General features: G+C 35.1%; 3 protein-coding genes across 3 annotated transcripts; 1 reads left to right on the top strand and 2 right to left on the bottom strand.

Moving 5' to 3' along the window:
- Window positions 1-3,983: 3,983 nt before the first annotated feature.
- LOC120261092 lies at window positions 3,984-8,206 on the bottom strand. The gene is made up of 3 exons (XM_039268772.1): window positions 8,077-8,206; window positions 6,912-7,301; window positions 3,984-4,704 (listed from the first exon to the last, which is right to left on the bottom strand). Exons 2-3 carry the CDS (start codon window positions 7,217-7,219, stop codon window positions 4,209-4,211), a joined length of 804 nt encoding a protein of 267 aa, XP_039124706.1. The 5' UTR covers window positions 7,220-7,301; window positions 8,077-8,206; the 3' UTR covers window positions 3,984-4,208.
- On the bottom strand, window positions 8,087-13,887 carry LOC120261091. The gene is made up of 7 exons (XM_039268771.1): window positions 13,790-13,887; window positions 12,680-13,122; window positions 12,176-12,358; window positions 11,801-11,908; window positions 11,401-11,589; window positions 9,284-11,319; window positions 8,087-8,628 (listed from the first exon to the last, which is right to left on the bottom strand). The coding sequence occupies exons 1-7, from the start codon at window positions 13,863-13,865 to the stop codon at window positions 8,091-8,093; spliced, it is 3,573 nt and encodes a 1,190-aa protein (XP_039124705.1). The 5' UTR covers window positions 13,866-13,887; the 3' UTR covers window positions 8,087-8,090.
- A 4,238-nt stretch (window positions 13,888-18,125) lies between these two features.
- On the top strand, window positions 18,126-23,984 carry LOC120261392 (glutamyl-tRNA(Gln) amidotransferase subunit A). The gene is made up of 14 exons (XM_039269268.1): window positions 18,126-18,347; window positions 18,799-18,915; window positions 18,984-19,208; window positions 19,281-19,363; window positions 19,472-19,572; window positions 19,675-19,798; window positions 19,865-20,019; window positions 20,090-20,226; window positions 20,301-20,471; window positions 20,569-20,793; window positions 21,311-21,544; window positions 21,681-21,842; window positions 23,428-23,706; window positions 23,790-23,984. The coding sequence occupies exons 1-12, from the start codon at window positions 18,234-18,236 to the stop codon at window positions 21,792-21,794; spliced, it is 1,800 nt and encodes a 599-aa protein (XP_039125202.1). The 5' UTR covers window positions 18,126-18,233; the 3' UTR covers window positions 21,795-21,842; window positions 23,428-23,706; window positions 23,790-23,984.
- The last annotated feature ends 688 nt before the right edge of the window (window positions 23,985-24,672 follow it).

The raw sequence follows: 24,672 nt of genomic DNA, 5'->3' as shown, positions 1-24,672 counted from the left end.
ATCGTCTTCGCAGGAGCTTCGAAGTATTGGAGATGAAGAATGGAGAATCAATTACTGACTATTTTGGTCGAGTGATGATGATTGCAAATGATATGCGGAACTATGGAGAAAATATGCCTAATGTCAAAATAGTGGAGAAGATCTTGAGGACTCTCACTGAGAAATGGAATTACATTGTGTGTTCCATAGAGGAAGCAAAAGAAGAACAAGCACTCAAGGTGTCACATGATGAAGGACAAAGTACTAAAGGGCGTGGAAGACTGGCACAAGTTGGAGTAAGAGGACGAGGAAGAGGTAGAGGAAGACAGGTGTTTTCAAGGGCCACATTAGAGTGTTTCAAGTGCCATAAGCTTGGGCATTTCCAGTATGAGTGCCCAAGTTTAAAAAAGGAAGCCAACTATGCAGTAGTTGAGGAGGAGGAGTTATTGTTAATGGCTTATGCTGAAGTGAAGGAAAGCAGACGAGAAGATGCGTGGTTTCTAGATTTAGGTTGCTCGAATCATATGTGTGGAGACAAAGTTCTCTTCTCCGAATTAGATGAAGATTTCAAACATACTGTCAAGTTGGGCAATAATTGCAGAATTATGCACTGACTGTCTAGTTGGGAAGCATCACCGAGATCCAATACCTATCAAGAGTTCATGGAGATTTGAACAGATTCTAGACCTCATTCATGCTGACATTTGCGGTCCAATAAACCCCCTTCAATCAGCAACAAGAGGTACACTCTATGCTTTATTGATGATTATAGCAGGAAGTCATGGATTTATTTCTTGGTTGAGAAGTCGGAAGCTTTGAGTTATTTCAAATGCTTTATGAAGTTAATAGGAAATGAGACAGGGCTGCCAATTAAGTGTTTGCGCATAGACAGAGGTGGAGAGTTTACTTCTTTTGAATTCAATTCTTTTTGCAAGGATAATGGGATACAAAGACAATTGACAACTGCATACACCCCTCAGCAAAATGGTGTTGTGGAGCGCAAAAATAGAACGGTGTGAACATGGTACGTGTTATGCTCTCTAAGAAGAAGATTCCAAAATCATTCTGGGCTGAGGCAGTTAACTGGAGTAATCATGTGTTAAATAGATTTCCGAATTCAGCAGTAAAAGACATCACCCCAGAAGAAGCATGGAGTGGATTTTGGCCCTCAGTCAATCATTTCCGAGTTTTTGGTTGCATTGCACATGTTCATGTGCCTGAGGTACGAAGAACTAAACTTGATGACAAAAGTTTTACTTGTGCTTTCTTGGGTGTAAGTGATGAATCAAAAGGTTATAGGTTGTTTAATCCTATTACTAAGAAGATTGTGATAAGTAGAGATGTTGTGTTTGAAGAAGAAAAAAATTGGAATTGGGATAGTAGTTACAGAGAAGAAATTTTGGTAGATTTAGATTGGGGTGATGATGATAATGAAGGAGTCAAAAATGAGAGTGAGGAAGATGGTGAAAATGTGGAAATTGAAAATGGAAACAAGGGAGAAAATGAAAATGAGGAAGTAACTGGTAGTAGGACTCATACGAGGAGAAGGAGAGAAACACAACCTCCTTCATGGCTAAATGATTATGTTAGCGGGGGAGGGTTAGGACTTTCGGAGGATGAAGAAGTCAATATGGCCTTCATGGTGGCTGGTGATCCTTTGTTTTTTGAGGAGGCAATGAAGAGTGAGCATTGGAGGGTAGCTATGGATAAAGAGATAGAGTCCATAAAGAAGAACAAGACTTGGAGCTTAGTTGATTTGCCAGCAGGAGCTAAGAAAGTTGGAGTTAAGTGGGTCTATAAAACCAAATATGATGAGAAAAGTGATCTTGTGAAGCACAAAGCTCGATTGGTAGCAAAGGGGTACTTGCAAAAATATGGAATTGATTATGTTGATGTGTATGCACCAGTAGCTAGAATTGAAACAGTGAGAACAGTGGTGGCATTAGCAGCTCAGCGCAATTGGAAGATTTTTCAGATGGATGTTAAATCCACTTTCTTACATGGTGAACTCAATGAGGATGTGTACGTGGAACAACCAAGAGGCTATGAAGTTGAAGGAAGTGAAGATAAAGTGTACAAATTGCATAAGGCACTATACGGACTAAAACAAGCACCTCGAGCTTGGTTTAGTCGAATAGAGTCTTATTTTGTGGGAAAAGGTTTTGAGAAGTGTCCAAATGAACAAACACTCTTCATCAAGCAAAGCAAGGAAAGTAAATTACTTATTGTGAGCCTTTATGTTGATGATCTAATCTACACTGGTGATGATGAAGGAATGATGAGTGATTTCAAGGCCTCAATGATGCAAGCTTTTGACATGACCGATATTGGCATAATGAAGTTCTTTCTTGGCATAGAAGTGATGCAGCAAGCAAGTGGTATTTTCATTTGCCAGAAAAAGTATGCAACTGAAGTTTTGAGAAGGTTTGGAATGTTGGAGAGTAGAGTTGTTGGTAGTCCAATTGTTCCTGGTAGCAGATTGAGCAAAGATGAGCATGGAGTTGTAGTTGATGAGTCATATTACAAGCAAGTTGTGGGAAGCCTTATGTATCTTACTGCCACTCGTCCAGACTTGATGTATAGTGTGAGTTTAGTTAGCAGATTCATGTCTAAACCTACTGAACTCCACCTACAAGCTACAAAAAGGATATTAAGATACTTAAAAGGAACAGTTGATTATGGAATTATGTACAAGAGAGAGATCTCATATTTGGTGGCCTATACAGACAGTGATTATGCTGGGGATTTGGATAACAGAAAGAGCACATCTGGTTATGTTTTCTTGCTAGGCTCAGGGGCTATCTCATGACTTTCAAAGAAGCAGCCTATAGTTACATTATCAACCACAAAAGCTGAGTTCGTGGCTGCAGCTGGATGTGCAAGTCAAGCAGTTTGGTTGAGGAGAGTTATTGCAAAGCTTGGTTGTGTTCTTAATAAAGGTACTGTTGTTTATTGTGACAATAGTTCAACAATTAAGCTATCTAAGAATCCTGTTATGCATGGAAGAAGTAGGCACATTGATGTGTGTTTTCACTTCTTGGGAGAACTTGTTCAAAATGAAGTCATAAAGCTAGTGCATTGTGGAACTAAGGAGCAGGTTGCTGATTTAATGACAAAACCTTTGCAGTTGGATACTTTCTTGAAGCTCAGAGATCATTTGGGTTTATGCAAGCCAGAAATGTTAAACTAACTGTGAGACACAGTTGGTTTAGGGGAGGATTTGTAAGAGTTGTTTCCTTCTTTGTAAGAGTTTATCTAGTTGATTTGATCTTTGTTTCTGTTAAATAAATCCGATAAGGATGGAGTTTGTTAGGATTTCTATTTTAGTTGTAAGGCTATTTAAAAGCCAGATATTATGCAAATAAACTTAGCTCACTCAATTGATTGCTCTGTAGAAGTTCTTGCTTTTGATCTCATATTTAACAAAACCCTCAACTCCCATATAAAATTCAACTACTTTAACAACTCGACTATTGCTACAGTAACACCAAAATTTGATGTATAGTTTTCTCATTTACATATATATATATATATATTAATAGAACAATAGAAACTTTTTCATCCATTCACTTGGTTCAGTTTTGAGAGTAATATCACAAAAAAAAAAACTGTATATATAAATTTTATAACACATTTTTCAAAAAAAAAAATCATAACCCTACTAATGGGCCATGTGGGGTTGGACGGGGAATTATACATGTGTTTCATTTAGGGATGGGGATGGAGATGGGGTCCTTGAAGGGGAACTCGTCCAGCACACTTTTTATTTAATTTTTTTAATTTACAAAAATAATTAATAATTTTTAAAGATACAAACAAATTATGTAAAAAAAATATCTATATTTAAAATTTTCAAAAAAAATAACTAAAAAATAAAATATTATAATTAATTATTAATAACAAAAAATATTTATTTCATGCAAATATTAATAAAATAAAATCTACATCTTACCTCCTCATCCATATCAACCAAACTTTTATTTATTTATTTATTTTTTGGAAAAAGCAACCAAACCATTTATAAAAAGAGAAAAAGTTACATTCATCCTTTCCAAATCTCCTCCCATCACGCAACGGACCATCCAAATAACAACAAAGAAGGCCAAAACAATAACAATAAAATGGCTAAGGGCGGGTAAAACTGATCATGGACCAGTGACATTAAGTAATCATTGTTACATTATATTAGTTCATGTCAGTTGAGGATAAGCTAAAAATGACAAGTAAAATCACTTTCTCTCTTTTGCCCTTTCATTACCTGTAATGTTAGATGAATCTACCACATGCTTGTCATCAGCATCAATTGCATTACTGGGAGAAGAGGAATTAAGCTCCGCATCCATGACAAATTCAGAGGAATACTTTTTGATCCTCAATGATATGATAACACTTGATGTAATTCCTAGCAGAGGGAAAAGGTAAGAAGAGACCCTAGATTTTTGAGGCCCTGATGAGGAAGCTACTGCTGCACCGGCTAGACTGCCAATAGAGGTATTCTGCAGAATCATTGGCAAACAACCAATAACTGTAGGAAGAAGGAAATCAATAAGAAAGCCAACTTCCGTGGCAGCCATTGCGTAGTTTATAACATATGAGGGCAAGGGTGAGAAGCGAGCGAGAAGCACAAATTTCCATCCATCTCGTTCGACTCCTCGAGCAAGCAGATGAAAATACTTGCTTCTCTTTGCCCACTCCATTGCTGATTTTGAACTCCTAAAAACAGCTCTGAAGAAATGTAATCACATTAGTGTAAAGGGACATGCAAAGAGAGAAGCAAGAAATTTTGCCCATAAAAGCCCAATATAATATATATAATTTTTTTTTATAGTAGAATGAGCTGTAAAAGAACTAAAAAAGGAAAAGGAAATTTGTGAAGGTTTTGAGTAATGCAGCAAAGAAATAACAAAACAACGTTGACCTTTACCATGCTAGTGTTGTAATAACATACAGTCTTCCAACGTTCAATCCCTGCCCATTTACCAAATTATCAAGAATGGTTTGTAGAGGCAGCTACTGCTTGTGCACTGTTGGAGGTGCTCGGTCTTTAATGCCAACTCCACCTGAAACCATAACTAAATCCATCGTACTGGAATCATTACATTAGATTGGCATCAGTTATTCTGTGGCAAACACCAAGCCCAGCTCCTCAGAGCTGCTAATTTAAAGGACCGGTGACACTGACGAATACAAGAAAAGTTAAGCTGCTTGTCTTGATTGAAAGGCAAGCAGACCTAGACAGCAAGTTCACCTTCTTATAGAAAGGAGAACATCAGTCAACGGCACTAGGTAAATTCTTGAAATAATACATGGCTCCTTCCTTAACATTCCTATTCTCCTTTAACACAGAAGAAGACTGTAGAAGGCGCTGAAAGGAGGGTCCTGCTAACACCCTAAAAAGGTAAAGATTTTTATAAGATTATCTTGCTGATAGTAATCACTTCAGAGACTTCAGACCATAAAATTATTCCTCCCAAATCTCTTGGTCATCTTATTTATCTCAATATCCAAGCATTCAGGTCTTTAAGTGAGGTCCCTTCACAAATAATTGTGTTCCTAAGCAAACAAAAAGGCTGGATGGTCAATCATTCTGAATCCCTCACACCTGCACACTGCTCACCACCTATTCCTTGATACATTCCCACTGCTCACAGGCCAATCACTTTGGATCCTCGGAAAAGAAATGAGGTAGTCTTCTTCTCACTGCCTTTCACTGTGTCAAAGACTCGTAACTAACAGTCTTATCTGTGAGCTTGATATAAGATTAATACATTGCTCCAATCAAAAAGAAAGAATATGTATGTCCTTGATCAGACACCACATGTACCTCTTATGTAATAAGACAAGTGGATTTAAATACACACATATCTCACGAATGGTGCAAGCGCAATCCACCCACAGTTTCAACATGTGATATTGGAGGGAAAAGTATGGATGCCGCACCTCCTAAAATTATACCCTTTTCGAACTCAACACTATTTCAACCACTTAATAACTTAAAAGTCCCACTTTATTCTAGCTAAACTCACCCTGTGATGTAAGCATGGAATCTTCATACAAACAATAATGATTCCTCCTATATAAACCACAAGTTATTAACATGAGTCAAGAAGTAAACAGTATTTGCCATTTTCATAAGTATCTTTCACTGGTTTACATTTTATAGGCATTAGATCTAGCAAAAACAACCCAAACAGGAATACCCTCTATCCAATAAATATATATATATATATATATATCTGTCGATTTAGACAAGATATATTAATATATTAACTAAAAGAGCGACACTATCTGATCACAGACCTATTCCTTCTTAAAGCCTAACAAAGTGAACAATCAGCGAGTAACACAGTATCCTACAATTGCAAAAAATTTTAATGCAGTCAAATTTCAATATCAACTCACAAAAGTAAATGTCACTAATCACACTGACCAGAGCTCCTCTGTGGTGAAATAAAAGTCCCATTATCTCTTCCCAAAACAGAAAGAGCGCCCAGACGACCCAAGCAAGATCTAGACGTTGGTAAGGTGTTCAATATCAATTGAATCTCCAAAAATTCCTCTCTAAGTTAGCTTTCAATCTCAAAGAAATTCCAAAGTTCATGATTCTTCAGGCCCAACTCATAATCTAAAGATTAAGCCTTTCAAAGTTTATTCCAACCCAAACCTCTTCAATAATCCTTGGATCCTGTATTCCCATCATATCCAACATTATCCGCCTTCAGTAAAGCCATCCGTCATCTACACATCCCATAAGCTTCTTATTTCATCAAACATTTATTTGAAAAATAAATAAATAAATAAAAAAAACACTAGTTTCCTGTTCCCATTTCAAAAAATTTTCATAAACACCCCAAATTCGTGTACAGTATAACAAGCATATGGATCTCATAGCATAATACGCGAAGGTCAGAGACAAAGAGGAAGCCACTGACCGTCCAATCCAGAAGGAGAGAGAAGCGCCAAGGACTTTAGCAGCGAAGACGCAAAGGATAGCAGGGAGGAAACCAAAGAGGAGGGAAGCGCCGGCCTCGAAGAAGACGGCAGATGGGAGACAGAGTGCGAGGGTGAGGGTGTGAGCGCCCACATAGATGGGAATGGCCCAGAAGCCAAGCCGGTCCTTGATCCCCCGGAAAGCGGCCAGCGCCGCCTCCCCGTCCCATCCATACCTCCGGCTCGCTCCGATCGCAAGCGCAACGACCACCGCGGCCGCCGCTCCCAAGCGCACCACACCATTCGCCATCTCCTCCGTTCTCCGCTATCCCACGATCCTCCGTTTTCACGCCGAAAGTTATTAATCATCGTGTAAAATTTTATACAAGTCCCTGAAAATACAGACGTTTTTGTTTCAGTCCCTGTGGTATTTCTCAATAAATTTACAAAATTAATTAAGTTGAAACATAGAGAGGGATTAACTTAGCATCTTTGCACGCACAACCTTTGGATTAGATTAACTAATAAGTGTGCCACTAATGCGCCCTAGCAAGCATTGAGGTAACTAATTCTAACATGTTTTTTTTTTAAAATAAAAATAGATAAACCACAGATTTATTGAAAATGAAACATAACGTACAAGCACAGAACAGATAGAAAAAAAAGAACAGAAAACTAATTCCACCATGTTGATACCAAGCCCTTTTTTATTCATAGTGATTTATCCACCTTATTAATATATATATATATATATATATAATTTATTGATTATATAAAAAGTCATTTAATCACTAATGGAGAAAATATTTATATCATAAAAAACTAAAGGGAAAAATGTAAATTTAGGGAAAAATCTAAAGGACCAAACCAGGAAAAGTCAATTTTTTTCCATCTAGCGATCTATGCCAAATTTTATTGCCAATAAAAAATTTTACAAATGATAAAAAAAAAAATTAAGACAAAGGAAAAAAAGGAACACAAAACGGAGGAAAGTCTATGAAACCAAAATTGGCGGTTTTACTGGAAATGTCCAAAAAGATTGCACACAAGTAGTTGAACAAATGGAAGAAAATCATCAATGAGAAGTGGAAAATTCACAATACTAATGTGTTTAAAGATAAATTTGAGTGCCTGTCACAAAAAAAAATCTAGAAGAATTGTGAATACCTGATAAGAGTGCGTCAAGGTTTATTTTTTATTGTGAAGATAGAACCAGTGTTCAATGGCAGTAAACTCCAATAAGAACCATTCTTATCAATACAACAACTTTGCCACTTAATTTGATATGCACCTTCAGGGAATGCAGAAACATCCAGCAGGCAAGTTGAGAATCCCTGACCTCTTTCATTGGGTTTGAAAGATATAAATGTTGTCGCAGTATCACTACTATCAAACACTGCTGAATGTTTTCTATGAGTATCTTTGCTGTCGAATCTCAAATGCAGCAGTAACATCTCATTCAATTTAACCATTTCTTCAATCTTTTCAGTTTCAAATGTGATGTTTGCTTGTCTGTCTCTCCCTTCAGCTCCGGTGGTCACTCGATGGGATAAGCTTGTAGTGATAACACAATGCATCTCACAAACCTGAACATTTGATCCAGCATTCTTTAATTGGATGCAAATATTTAGAGATAGCTGGAAGCCAGGGAAGATGGAGAGTTCCCCTTCTGGTCTGGAATCTGCATTGAATACGAAAAGTTCGGCACCAGTGCAAGGCCTGAAAGCAGAAACTTTCAACATGGTTATCTACAGGATCTATGCAAGCTTAACCAATATAAGAACCAAAAGGGCTGGCGAGTAACCCCTATTCCCTTTTAGCAAAAACTTCTCTGGTTATGTGTACATCAAACTATTTGAGCAAAATCCAGGGAGATGCAGTATGTATGCCTTTGATTTTTTTTTTTTTTAAATTAAAAAATCTAGTAACTTAAATGCTATCTAGAGGGTTTGGCCAGCTAATAATCATCTGCAATAATAAATAATCATAGCTAATTGAGGAGGTGGGCATGAAGGTGTCAATCAGTCATCAGTAAACATTGAACAGCATACTCAGCCAACAGGACCAAAAAAGCAAATCTGACTCAAGTTTGATCAATATAATCCAGCCTACCAAACCAACTGGACCAAAATGCAGAAATATATGAAGTTATAAACAATTCAGCCTTCATAATTCACTCAAATCTCAATATAAGTCCACAATTCGTTCATGAATTTAGAGTTGATATACTTATATGAAAATCAAAATAATGATTCCCAGTTTTTTTTTAAATAAAAATGTGAGCGTATCAGTGTTCTATAATTGACATTTAAATTTGATCGGTGAAGTAATATTTAAATAATTAGAATTTTTAAGTGGTCTTTTAAATGCATACCTTACTCTGAAGAAATACTTGGGAAGCTGAAAAGGCAACTCCATCCATTTTCTTACAATGTCAGAGAGAAGCTGCATAGCTCTCTTGAAAAGCACATACAGATCTTCATCATCTTTCACTTTTTTTGCATCTTCATGAATTTTAAGAATATTAGATACAGCAAAACTACTAATCGACAACGAACACTGATTTTTGTGGTCAGATTTGTTTATTTGTGTCCTGGACTGAGGATAGCACATTAATTCCCCAGAACCAACCATAAATTGCTGAAGTGGCAGAACAATATTGTCATCAATACCCCAAAGTCGGTCAACAAGATCCTGTAAAAGAACAGTAGGTGGATGGTTTTCCAACTTCTGTGAACTATAAGAGATTATGCTCTCAAAAGAAGGCAAGCTGAAGAAGTTGAAAGCAAAGGTAGCAGAAAATGCCAGCAGTGAACAATTAAGAGCAAACCTCAACATATTCCCGACACTAGAGAAATCAATATCTAAGAAAGATGTTGCAAGTGTGTCATACGCTTTTGCTAGATTATTCAGCCGGGAAGAAATATTAGCAAACTTATCTACCAAATCACTAATATTTGGCATAACAGCTCCACTCATGTGTGCATTTCTTTTAACCTCTTTTGCAAGGTTTTCCATGGTAATCATATGCGAATTAAGGAGTCCAAGCATTTCCGCCACAATTTCTAAAATCTTAGCTCTGAGACTTAGGAACCACATCTGGAAGCAGTATATACCATCTGAGTGTCCAGCTGCTGCTAAGCTTTGCACCGACGAATAAAGCCTGCTATAAACCCTGGGAAGCTTCTTGTCAAAATCATGCAAATCATAATTTTCTTCAACATTTTGCTTCAACTCAGCTTCAACACAACTTAAAGGCCTCTCACAATCACTATTTTTGTGTAATTCATTTATCAATTCTGCTCCTGCCTTTGGAAAGAGAAGAAGTTTGATCTCACTTTCAGAGCCTGAAAATAAGATAAAAGATCTGATCCAGCAGCGATAAGAATTTGATCGTACACATTCTATCAACTTTCTAAAAGTAAAAGCAGCTGCTAACCAGAAACCTTCAGAACAAGCACGTTTTCCAGCTTTGTAAGCTGCCCAATAATTCCCATGTTTTATGATTTTTTTTATGATATCAAGTGTCTGCTTTTCCTGACTGAAAAAACAGACATTATGTGGAAATCCTACATTAACACCTATTGATACCTCATCAGGGTGTGTACTTCCTGTGCTTAGGGTATGGGAGTGGCATGTTGTGGACAGATGCAAGCAATGTAGGAATATGTCATGCATATTGCAAACATCATATCCACTCTGCTGAATGGAATCAATTATATTCATAACCATGCTGCAGGCTTCATTGCTAACTGAACCACTTTCATCAAGGATTGTGAAGCAAGCATTGACAAGCCTAACAATGCACATTATCAGTTCCAAAATAAAAGAGATCCGCATGTTGTGATCAGACTCTGTCAATGGAAAATTAGTATTTGTTTCTCCACATGAATTGATGGTTTTTGCGTGAAGCCTTTCCAGTGCACCAACTAATATTCCTACTAGACATCTTGCCTTTTCTAGTAACACTGCAACTGATGTAGGATACTCTTCAGCAAGATGCATAAGAAGAGCAAACAAGTTTTGACACTCATTTTTCACCCTACTTAATTTAGAAAACTCACCACCTACCTCAGGATACACTCTTTCCAAAAGAGATTTGAGGTGATCCATAACTAATGAAATAACGTGCCAAAGAAGGAATCTGATACCATCTCCCCCAGAAGTACAAGATAGAGCCTGCACACTTTCTTGCAATTGAAAGAACGCTACATGCGACTTCTCGGAAGAGTGCCACTTATGTCCTCTCCTAACCTTTTTAAAGCTGCACAACATTTCCATGAGAACACCAAGTGCTAGGCAGCTGTTTGCCTCAATAGAAGAACATGCCACATTCTCCATAGCATTCACCACTTTTAAGATTTCAGGAACATCTATATCCGAGAGACCAGAAAACATCCTGCAGAAAATCTGGAAATTTCCCACGTTAATATTCAGAAGCATTTTAACTCGAATAAAATAGGATAGAGTAAATGCATTCAGATGGTTCACCTTCTGCAGAATTTGTAAAGCTTCAGCTTGAAAATTACTGTCCTCGATGACAAGAAGCAATGAATCTAGTAATTTACTAGAAACTGGAAAGGAAGCACCTTGAACTATCAGGAAAGATAAGCATTTTAGTACCCTAGCTTTGATAAAAGGAGAAGACTCTTTGTCTAGCATAGAAACGAGTAAGTCTACCTGCACCCACAAAAATCAATTTGATAGTTATTGACTTTCTGTACATCAAATTATACCCAATTATTCTGCTTAAACACTCATGGAACTGATATCATGCTAGATATTCTAGAAATTTAAAGCAGATAAGCATCAGGTCATGATCCAGATGCCAAATTCCTCAAGGTCTTGACTTGCTCAGCAGATTCAGAAAGCATCTATGGGTGAAGGATACCTGTTCATGGATCAGGGAAGATGAGTTGGAAACTAAGTTCGACAGGGATGACAGCATCTCAGCAATAAGCCCATCCTGTATCAGGCCTGCCAGTAGTTTTTTACCAGCCTACACTAACCAGCAATAAATAATTAGTAGAATGTCCAAATCATCACAGGCGGTATTATCTTTATATAAGGTTTAGAAATATATTACATTCTACCGATTCCAACAAAGGATACAACGCGTGGAAACATAAAATGCACAAATGCATAACATTTTATTTCTATTTTGTCAGCTATACTAAAGTTGAAACACAGTTAATTCCACAAATACACATGGTACCACTCCAAAGACATTTCTTATCAGTTCAAATGTCAATAATTAGAGAAGTACCTTATAAGCTCTGGTTGTGACGGATAATGAACAACACAATCTAGCAAAAGCACGAATAGCTGCCAACTTCACATCAAAAGGTGATTCTGATAAAATCATATTACTAAGCACTTCCACCACAACGAATGCAAAATCTTCAGACAATCGGCATAAGCAACCAGCAGCGAAGAGTGATGCCTTTACCTGTATAAATAAAATAAAAATATTTATAAACAAGGCGAAGGTTCAATATCAGACTACATTGGAGAGCCTCACCATGACTCCTAGAGGAAGAGGAATGATGTGCAAGTGTAACATTTCACATTAAGATAGAGCAATATCTGCTTAAGGATAGTAACAATAGTTTTTTTCTCTTTTTAAGAAAAAAAAAAAACAAGGGTAGAGAGAAGACGTTTCCCAGTCAGATTAAATATTCTAATAGGAGATGATTAGCAAGTGAAATATTAAAATTTTCAACTAATTTACAATTAAGTATTAACAAATAGCGAAGACCACTGACCTCACCTCAGTAACATGGGAGGACTGCAAGCTCAGAAGTATCATATACCGAGTATGAGAGCTATCCTTTGCTAGATCAGCCCAACAACCAAATAAGCGTAAAGCCAAAGATTTGGCCACAGAATCACCTGTGTCAAAAACTACCTTTACTCTTTTAAGCAGTTCTGCATGATTAGGAACTCTACACTTTGCCAAAATTCCATTATAGCATTTGCCCTTATTCATAAGGTGCTTCAACTCTAGCATAAAGATCTTTAAAATAGATTTTCTAATATTATTGTCCCCTGTCCTAAACGCATCTGCAAGCCGAAGAAGAATTGTGTTTGCAAATGTTCTGTCCTCACCAGGTACCAAACCATACATATTTGCAACTGCCAATGTAATCTCTGGTTCCTTGCTCCATTCTTTAAGATTCCAACCAATCTGTTCAATTGCCTCAATTTGCCGACCTGTATGTAACAAAAAGTTCCAATAAATCCAAAACATACAAAGAACTATTAACATGCAAACACACTGAGCAAGAAGAATAACTCACTTGATAAAGCTAATATGAAATCATTGAAGACTCGAGCTATTAGCAATTAACAAACCATTTAAACCCAGTCAATAGTGATCTTCTGAATTGGGTTTATATCAACTATCAAAATAAGAACATTAAAATAACAACCACACCTCCACTGAAGAATGCCGCTACATCACCAGTTATTTCCCGCAACAAAATTCATGTGTATAATTAGCACAAAGATTGGTTGCTCGTGATTATTAATGATGCTAAGATTTAGTAAACATCTTTCTGGCAGACTTCTTCAACATGGTTGTTTACAACTACTCATTCACTTGTTCATCCATTAAACAGATGTTTCTCTCACGCCATTAATACAACGCTCATTAATAGTTTACATCACAAAATTCTTCTCCAAAATCAGTACTTTATTGTTAAACTATACAAAAAAGTGCTGAAAATGGGAAAAAAATGTTCGCTTTTCCGAATCCAACGATTTAATATCAAAACAAAGAGAGATGAATGAATTCAAGCTTAATAAAAAAAAAGGAATCAAACAAGCGAAGATGGCTGAAGTTGGGAAGGAGAAGATTCGTGGGATGGTGACGAGATACCTGAAAGATTGGAACGGAGAGCTTTCTCGAGTTCGATGCTCCATTCCATGGCGCGAGCTGCCGGGATTCTCTCCATCCCTTTCCTTTCCCTCGTTCGCTTTTTTCTTTCGAAAGAGCGCCAGGTAGGGCAGTATAAAGCCAACGGGCACGGAGCTTGCGTGCTTGATGTTTTAGCGGGTGCGGATTCGGGCACAATTGATCGGGTGAGTATTAGCCTATTAGGCTCGAAGAAGCCCCTAATAATGCAATTTTTTTTGTTTAATTACAAAAAATATACATATTTTAAATTATTTGGTGGAGACCCGTTGTTTCTCTTTATCGGTCAAGAAAAAACCCGTTGTTCCTCCCGTTTTGTTGGGTTTTGTGTGTGTAGCTCCACGTCTAGTGGACTGCTGTATTGATTTCCGAGTTTTATATATATAATTGTGGTATATTCATCTTTTCAATATATATATATATATATATATTTGGTGAGAATTGATGCGCTCTTCTCAAAATTTGAGAAAAAGTGGAAAATCATAGCTATTCCACATGATGCCAAAAGTGGAAAATTATAGTATGGCTAATGAGAGAAATTGATGGAGAAGAGGCAGCGGCGGGAGAGAAAATTTCTTTTAGCCCACTTTTAAAATTTATATTTAATAGTAAATTAAATTTATACAAAATTAAAATTATTTCAAAAAAATTTTTTGATAAGAAATATCTTTTTCTTCAAATAAAAACTTCCCAAAGTTTTAGTTTAAATTCTCTTTATATTTTATAATTATAGCCAACTATCTATTAATCTATTGGCACCAAATTACATTGGAGGGTATAAGCTTGTTGAAATTTTAACTCCATGGTTATGTTACTACAGAGGCGAAACTAGAAACAATATTTAAGGGTATTGAATTCAAGTTTATAAATTTTATAAATATTAAATAATAATTAAACTTGAAATGATAATAATCAATATTTTAAAAATATAAAATATATATCTATCTAAAAAATTTGATTTAGATGTAAAAAAGCCTATCATATCTACATAATTAGCAAATAGCTCAACTAAATGTTAACCAATAAATTAACAAATAATGTAATTAAAAAACTTACCACAAATTCACAATATAAATTTATTCATGCAACAATTATTTAACAAATAATCTACCGATAATCAATTTTTTCATAACAATTAATCACAACAAATATTTAACATTTTTCACAACAATTTTTACAACAAATAATCAAACAAATATTTAACAAATATCTAACAATTAAACAAATTAAATTAGATATAAAACAAATGGAAAAAAGAAATACATACTTAGTCCCTATAATAAAGATAAAATATAAATTCAAAAGAGATTGAGCAAAAAGAGAAAACTCACAACCTGCAATAATTGCTTTTATTAGAGATTTTGAGATAGCAATTGCATTTTGTAAGTTTTTATTCTCATTTTTATTTATTATTACAATTTTTTGCATTAATATCCTAAAAATTAATAATAAATACTGATAAGTTCAAAAAAAAAAATCTAAATATAAAATTTAAAAACAAAAATATTTGAAGACCTAATATAATAATTTTATTGTTTTTATTTAATTTATTTTAAATATTGTGGGTAGAATTTTGAAAAAAAATAAATAAATATTTCACTTTTCATATAAATTATAATTATTAATATTTTAATTATATATAAAATTTTAATTATATATATAAATATATTCATATTCATGGGCAACTGGGCAAGGGTGTGCTCAAGCACCCCCTTGCCCCTTTCTAGATCGCCTATGAGTTGTGTATAGAGCAGTCAAAACGGGCTGACGGGGCGGGCCGGCAAAATGCCAACCCAACTTGACCCGTTTGGGTTGTGGGTTGGGCGGGTCGGCCCACCAAAAAATAAAAAATAATAATTTATTTTATTTTTATAAATGTTGTAATATATGAAACATTGAAACATTCATTATAAATTCATAAAAAAACTAAATTAAAAATTAAAACATGCAATAATTAACAAAATGAAAACATCCATTATTATATTCAAAACCTAACAAAATCAACAATAATTACAAAATCTCTAAATAAAAACACTATTATAAATTTACAATCAACAAAATTAAAAAAAAACAACAACAAACCACGAGATAAAAACATCTATTACTAATTATAACATCTATTCATTACTAATCAACAAAAATTTAGCAAAAATTAATAAAAGACAAAAATAAAAAGCATCCATTACTAATCATAATATTCATCAAAAATCAATAGTCATTAAAAATGTTTTTGTTATCTCCATATTTCTTTTTAAAAACATAATTAAATGCATATTAAACTTCATTAAAAATTATTTATTTATTTTTTTAATTTAAATCCTTAATAATATTTCAATATCATTATATATATATATATTATATAAAAATATATTATATATAAATTAGAGGCGGGTCATGGTCGACCCACCCCAACCCATGCCCAGCGCTGGGTTGACCATTTAGCCCGCCTCAGGGCAGGCTTTATAAAGACCAACCCGACCCGCCCATTTTTATTGGCGGGGCGGGTTGGCCCGGCGGGCCAAGTCCGAATTGACAGCTCTAGTTGTGTATGACCTTGATGTATTTTGTCCACCTTGTAATATGTATATATAGCAATATTATTTATTACATATATTTATAAATATCAATGCTTTAATATATATCAATACTATATTAAAAAAATACTCAAAAAAAAAAAGGGAAAAGGGAACTTTTCTTTTGTTTTTTGTTTTTAAAAAAAAGGGGAAACTTTAAAAAAAAAATTAAAAGAAAAGTTATTTTAAAATTATAAACAACGCTGGAATTGAATCATACCGTAAAAACGCCGCAAAATCTGTTCACTAATCTGGATAAATTTATTTAAAATATTATCAAGTTACATAATTTATATTTTTTTAAAAAAATTAAAAGAAAAAGAAAAACTTTTCGTTATTTTAAATATTTCAATCGCACATTATTTTTTCACATAACCCTTTACGTTTTCCCTGAAAAATTTTTTCCAGGGTGGAGGCAGGAAAATTTTATTATTGATTTGAGAGAAAAAATGTCAAGTGATAGAATTTTTGGAAAAATTTTTACTAAAAATTTTGGCAAACAAACACCCTATTTAGCTGGAAAAAGACCCGTAGAAAAAAATTTCAGGGAAAAAAAGGCAATCCTAATTTATTTTTTAATTCAATTATCAGTTAAACTTTGACATTTTCTTAAAAATAAAAAGCGAAACAAAATATAAAAACAAATGAATTAAAAATAAATATATAAATAAGGGAAAAAAATAAAATTTAGAATGCAATAAAAAAAGGGCATTCCATGATTTCCACCTATAGGAAGCGAGATAGACGGGGTTATATTTTTAATTTAAAATTTGTTTATAAAACATTTATTAATAAAATCATATTATATAAATAAAATTTAATCTTAAATATTTTATTTCTATGGCAAAATAAAAAAAAATGTAATAGATTTTGATCATAATTTTTCTTAGCATATCATTTCTTTTTAGAATCCTGATAAATATATTTTTTTTATAAATAATATATACCAATATTATTAAAAAATATTAAATAAAAAATAATATTAAACCTTTGGTATGATAAAAATCATAAATTAATATATATTTTTAAAAAACATGTAATCTTCTTGAACCGCATTCTTATTAATGGTTCTATGAACAAGTTTATAAATAATATTATAAATAAGTTTGTTATGATATTATAAATAAATATTTTAATGATTTTTGTGAATGAGTTTCAATGATTTAGAATTAATTACTTAGCTTAATAAATGAATTTTTTTTCAACCCTTGGCAAGTCGGGCATTAAACCTTTTGACAATTTTTCAAAAAAAAAAAAAAAACTTTTGACAAACACATTGATTAGACGAGTCTTTTTACCTTCCACTTAGGAGGGATTTTTTTTTTTTGTTGTTGTTGTGATAAAATGACAAGTGATGTTGGTTAAGAGACATACAGGCATAGAGATGTCAAGTTTATAGACACAAAAGATTTTTTTTAAAAGTAAATCTCTCATATCATGTAAAGCTAGAAAGAAAAAAATACTCCTCCTGTAAAAAAATTCTGTGTATTATAAGTTGAGGGGCTCAAACTAGAGAGCCTCAGTTTTAATGCTAAACTCACCGCTGAACTATGCCTCATTTCCCCTTGACAGGGAAATAATTTAACACTCTCCGCTAGTAAAGGTACTAATGATAATTAGTTGGGCAATTAAAAATAAATGAGAAAAACAACAACAAAATGAATAAATGAGCCACATCTTTAAAGCCGTGAGCGTTGAAAATTTGGCTCTATATGGAAAAAGGTGGACATTTTGTGTTTATCCAACGCTCCAGTTCATTCTCAATACAGACAGATTCACAAATCCCACCACCCAGCTCTCGGCAACACGCCAAAACGTCGACGAGCACCCACGCCATGCGCCTTCATGCTCTGACACGTTGCTTGTTCTCGGCCTTGATGTTCTTGGCCGCTTCCACGAGTTTTCTCCCTCCTCGCAGATCTCTCGTTGATGAAATCCACTCCCAAATGGTAACTCTTTTGCCTCCTTCTTCTTCTTGTAATTTTACAGTGTTTAGATGAATGAAACTAGGAATAACTTCCTAATTGTGCTTCTAATTCTATTTTTCGGATTATTAATTGATAATATTAAATTTTTTTTTCCAATGGAGAGTGAGAAAGTCGCTTCCTTTACTGTAAATATGGGTGCTTTGTTAGTGTAATTTACATGGTTAGCAATAATTTGTGTTTTACTGAAAAAAAAAATGTTGAAATGTATTACCATGCTTGAATTCTGTATAACAAGCGAGTCCAGGCAAAGAAAAAAATGTTGAAATTCTGGTCGCAGAACGTTCATGGTTATTCCCATGCACTTGTGTCCAACGCTACAAATTTTCGAAAGCAGGAAGAACTTGAGATGCTTGTTAATTCATTTACTTAGTTTTTCACTTGTACATTTTTCTGCCAATTGTATGATGTTCAGGATAAAACAGAGGATTTATCAAGGAAGAGAATCAAATCTGAAGAGAATGCGAGTGAGGATTCAGTACTCAATGTTGAATTATTGTGCTTAGATGCTCATTTTTTCAATAAAACCGAGGTAATGAAAGCTTTTATATTCGTTTTGCTGTTGAAGTGTGTTTAAGTTAAGTTTCTGCTTTTCTGTAGATGCTGGATATGGCAGAGGGAGCAAAAAAGTTTAATGTGCCTATGTTTAGGGTGAACCGTAGGCTTGTCGCATCGGCTGATGGGGGGTTGAGTAATCCATCAGTTTTAGTATTCAATTCATCATGGAGCAACTTTGAGAAGTCTCATGAAAATGAGAAATTTAAGTATCCTTCTCTTCAAGATGTAAAGAGGCCAATAAAAGAAGATGATATAGCCTACATGACTGTATGTTTCCAATTGATTGTTCTTCCCTATGTTTCTTTTCTTGGTTGATATATCCATTTGAATGTTTGACAGGTACTTGAACTGGCAGCATTGATTAAGACAAAGCAAATCACGTCTCTTGAGCTTATGGATATTTTTCTTAGAAGATTGAAGAAGTAATTTTCAGTTGATGGAACTCTTTCTCTGTCAACCTGCAATCAGTTTTTTGTTTATGCTCTTGCTATATGTTGAACACCAAAACTTATATGTAATGAATTATGTAGGTACAATGATATCCTTGAAGCTGTGATCACTTTTACCGAAGATTTGGCTTATAGTCAGGCAAAGGAAGCTGATGAGTTGATTAAAAAAGGAGTATATTTAGGTATTGCTCTCATGCCTCTATGTCTCTGGTCAAATTTGTTTTATTTTCCAGGAAAATTGTGTTTCAATTACCTAAACAATATAATTTAATGAAATGGCGCAGGCCCTCTTCATGGAATTCCTTACGGACTGAAAGATATTATTGCGGTGCCACATTATAAGACTACTTGGGGTTCAAAGACATTCAAAGATCAATATCTCAACATTGAAGCCTGGGTTTATAAAAGGTGATTGAGATTAGTAATCTTAACTGGAACCATATCTATACAAGGTTTAATTAAAATTATTGACAGGCTAAAGTCTTCGGGAGCTGTTCTACTAGCTAAGCTTGTCTCAGGATCACTGGCCTATGATGATATTTGGTTTGGAGGAAGGACTAGAAACCCTTGGAACATTAAGGAATTTTCTACTGGTTCATCAGCGGGACCTGCTGCCAGTACCTCTGCAGGTTTTCTTAAATAAATCAATGTCAGCTTTCATTAGTGTGTCAGTTATATTAAATCTTGTTATTTTCATAGGTCTAGTTCCATTTGCAATTGGCTCAGAAACAGCTGGTTCCATGACTTACCCTGCTGCTCGTTGCGGCATAACTTGCTTGCGTCCTACTTTTGGGACTGTTGGCCGGAGTGGTGTCATGAGTATATCTGAGAGTCTGGTAAGAGATTCTTCAATGAAGAGTTTGCCATTATGCCATGGTCTTATCAGCAATTAATATGTTACTTTTAACAGGATAAGCTTGGCCCTTTCTGTAGAAGTGCTGTGGACTGCGCAATTGTTATTGATGCTGTAAGGGGTAAGGACCCAGATGATCTCTCGTCCAGAGTCATCTTTATCAAGGACCCATTTTCAATTGATGTCAGCAAACTTACTGTTGGGTACCTCGAAGATGCGGAAATGGAGGTGGTCCTGTTACAGTATTTTTTTTCCCCATGATATTGTTAATTTATCAATTGTCACCATGTAGTAGGTACGAGTATACTTATCATTGTGTTACCAGGTTGTTGATGTTCTTAAATCCAAGGGTGTTAAAGTTGTTCCTTTCAAGCTGAATTACACAGTAGAATCAGTTCAGGCTATCCTCAATTTTACTATGGACGTCGATATGCTAGCTCACTTTGACCATTGGCAACGATCTGGAGAAGACAGGCAGTATGAAGCTCAAGATCAGTGGCCAGAGGAACTCCGTCGTGCCAGACTGATACCAGCAGTAGACTATTTACAGGTACTTCAAACCACATATTGCATTCTTGTTCTTCTGTTAAGTGTTGTATGCAAACCTTAGGTGCTAATTCAACCTAATAGGTGAATCGTTGGAAATAGAAAATATGATATAGGTTTTCTGAGAAGTATATAGTATTACCTAATAAGGGAATAAATGTTTCTCAAGAGAAGAAGACATTTTCTTTCGACTTGTACCTATCTGACATGGCTAAAATATATGTATTCATGCACATTAATATTATGCTTCCATACCAAATTTATTATATAGCAATGAATTTCACAATCCAACAAACTGATTCTAGAATGATTACCACACTTGTAATTATCATGTTGATGGTTCATGATATTATGGCCACTGCCACAAAAAGTATAGTTTTTCTTAAATACATTCATAGTTGAAATTGGTCTCTATTTCTACATTTTAAAGAACCGAATCCAGTGTGGTGGACACTCTCACTTCTTTGTTTTAGAATTTTCACCCCTAGTGACTTAGAATTAGAAGAATGTTGCATGCACAGGCACAAAGGGCACGAGGAAAATTAATCCGAGAAATCCGTGAGAGCTTCACAGTGGATGCATTTATTGGCAATGCAACTGACTGGGAATTGGTTTGCCTTGGAAATCTTGTTGGCATGCCCATTGTAGTTGTTCCAACAGGCTTCAAAAGCATTGAAGACCCACCGAAGGGTGGTACTCGAAGAAGAACCACTGTCACAACTGGCATATATGCGCCTCCGGACCATGACCACATTGTAAGTCTTTCTGAATATTTCCTTTTCTTGTAAAATCTTTAATATTTGGATCTATGCTCTTTTACTAGAACTTGGAACAAGTCATAGAGACATGTTTGGCAGCATAACCTGAATATTTTTTGGAAATGTAATCCAGGCTTTAGCGTTGGCAATGACATACCAATCTGTGACCAATCATCACAGGCAGCGTCCACCTATAGATGATCTTGGACCAAATGATAAGGTTTCAATTCCCAGCAAAACTACTTAAAACTCTCTTCTTTACAGACAAGATTCAGTGCTGGATTGTGGATTCCAGGTATACATTGTCTTATTCGTTTATAAGTCTTTGTGTTCACTGGTGTTCATCTTCTCAAGAATTTTGCCTGAGAATGTAAGACTTATAAAAGTTACACTTCAAAAATAAGTGTCCAGTTTAATTTCATCAGCTTGTATTTGTTGTTATTAATGATAGTTGTTAAAATTACATTATGTATATATATAGGGCTTCTTTCTCACTATCGTGTAGATATATATAGTATAAGACTGTATATTTGGGTATAAATCTCCTTAAAATACCAATAGTTGTTTGATATTGATGTCGAAAGTATGTCATATTTTCAAAGAGAATAGATTAGAGTGACACAGTGAACATTATTATGAAAAAGATATGCTTAACTCTTGATTATGTATATAAATATGGATGTTTTTGTTGGGTATATAAATACATTTTTAATAAAGATATAAAGGTATTATTCACCTCAAAAAAACTGAATAAAAGTGAATAAACCACAACTTTATTGAACAAAAAAAACAAAAGAAACGAGTACAAAAACAACCGATGGTTGAAAGCAACAAATAAAAGAGAAAGTAATAGCCAAACAAGTTAGGCAGTCATTACCAGTGTAATAAAACATCAAAAACTTGAAAACAGAAAAACCCTAAACCCTAAACCCTAATCCCCGGTAACGGCGCCAAAAACTTGACACGTCCGAATATGCGTGTAAACCGCAAGTGCACGGGTGTCGAAGTAATAAAATACCCGGTGAGTCGGGTAGTCGAATCTACAGAGAACAGGGCTACTAGTACTAACTTCTTTCTCTGCTTTCTAGTCTAATGATAAATGGAAAGGTGTGGTGATCTAATGTGCGAAGAAATGAATACTGAAGACGAATATGCAAGGGTGAAATGGAGGGAGAATCTCAATCAATAAAGATGAGGTACCCGGGCAATGCTCCCTCTAAAATCTAATATGACAGCTGATGAAGTCAAAGATTGCCAGAAGATGACAAGGATCTTCTCCAGCTAAATCATGGTAATCAGCCTGTCATTGTTACTTTTAGTTGTGGGTTTGGTTTGGTGGGCCCTGTTGCGAATCCAGTGGGCCAACAAATCTACAAGAAGCTGTGACTGTTCACAGTTTCTCCGTCGTGAGCCTATTGGAGCTGACGACTTCTTTGGTTTCGCGCCGCATAAACGCCGTGAAGAAATTCACGTCCGCTTAGTTTTCTCTTCCTGGACTGTTGTTATTCCAACACGTATAAGTTGGATTTTTAGTGAGGGTAATTGGAAATTGATTTGCTTGGTGATTTTGGGAATTATTGCTTCCATTGGTATTGAAGTAGTGTTCCTTTTTCACTACAATAAGGGTGTTTTTCTTCGCCGATCAAAAGACACAGAAGTTAATGTTTGAGTTTTTGTGTTGCTGAGTTAACTTGATTGCTTGCTTGCAGTTGGTTGGAATTTATATAGTTACTGCTTTAGTGAGTTTAGTTGTTCTTTGCTGTGATCCTATATAGCTGAATCAACTTCTTATTTCAGCATTTGAGCGAAAGAGAATGTCTTCCAATGTAGGAAGTTTGGAGTCATGTTACTAAGACTGGAAGATGTTTTATTGTTGGCAGGTTGCAGCAGCAGCCAAACATGGCATCTGTCCCAGTGGCGCCAAGATGGCTGAAAGGGAAGGTGAAAGCCGTTCCTTCAGGGGATAACTTAGTGATAATGAGGGTGTCAAAATCAGAGTTCCTGCCTGAAAAAAACACTAACTGTATCTTATTTAGTTGCTCCTAGACTGGTAAATTTATCTTTGAAGAAGCAGTCGTTCAGAAGATCTGTTTGCATTTATTTGCAATGAATTATAACTGGCATCATTGTGACTTGCACTATGTATCAATCAAAGTGAGGTATCTTCATTGAATTTTACTTTCATACATTACACATCATGATGGCTAGTAAGGCTTATAGTGGTAACGGAATTTGATGGCAGGGAGAAAATCTCTTTGCATGCACGGGTGAAGTTCTCAACCTCAAAGAAGAAACAAAATCAATAGATGTTGTGTTTGTGGGTTTCTTCTGCAGCAGAGACATATGCGTTGTGTTATTTGTTTAATTTATCTTTTATTTTTTTTATGTGACTTATAGGACTTTGAGACTTCTGGCTGTTATTAACTCTTTTTTGGCATACCTCTCTGTTCTAGTGCAATAATATAGTGAATGTCTACTCTGAGCGGCTGATCCTAAATCATTTACAAATTACTAGTTTTGCTTTTGTGTTTGCATGTGTATATTGATTTTGGAGTTGTGCCTGATGAACACTTTGCCTGGGAAAGCAGAGAATTTTTTAGGAAGCTTGGCGTAGGAAAGGTTGTACTTTGAATGGCAGACACCTACACATATTATTGCAATACTCGTGTATAGCTCTTTAATCTGAGAATCCTACTAACTTCATTTCTGCTTGTCAATTTTAAAGGAGGTGATCTTCAACATATATAGATCATACTGTTTGATCCACTGGCCGTGAGTTTGGTTCAATATTTCTCGTAGATAAATTGTTGCAATGCTAGTTGTTTCAGAGGGATGGGCAAAGGTAGTATGAAAAACAAATCTTGCTTTCTTTCTTTTGTTGTAATGGATTCCCCTGTACTCTCTATGGTTTAGCAAAGTATGTGGAGTGGAGTGCAATGCAAATATGATGAATAGTTCTGTCATAAAACAATTGAAGGATGCTGAACTTCAAGCCAAGAAAAATCATGTCAAAATGTGGTCAAATTTTGCACCTGCACCGGCACCTGCACCAACCAATTCTAAAGCTATCCATGGACAAAACTTCATAGCGAAACTAAAGTTTTACTAATGAGCTTTTGTATTTC

The sequence above is a fragment of the Dioscorea cayenensis genome, chromosome 5, assembly GCF_009730915.1.
Source record: "Dioscorea cayenensis subsp. rotundata cultivar TDr96_F1 chromosome 5, TDr96_F1_v2_PseudoChromosome.rev07_lg8_w22 25.fasta, whole genome shotgun sequence".
NCBI classification, from domain to species: Eukaryota; Viridiplantae; Streptophyta; class Magnoliopsida; order Dioscoreales; family Dioscoreaceae; genus Dioscorea; species Dioscorea cayenensis.
The sequence above is the reverse complement of the archived record's forward strand: the minus strand, read 5'-3'. Positions and strand labels throughout refer to the sequence as shown.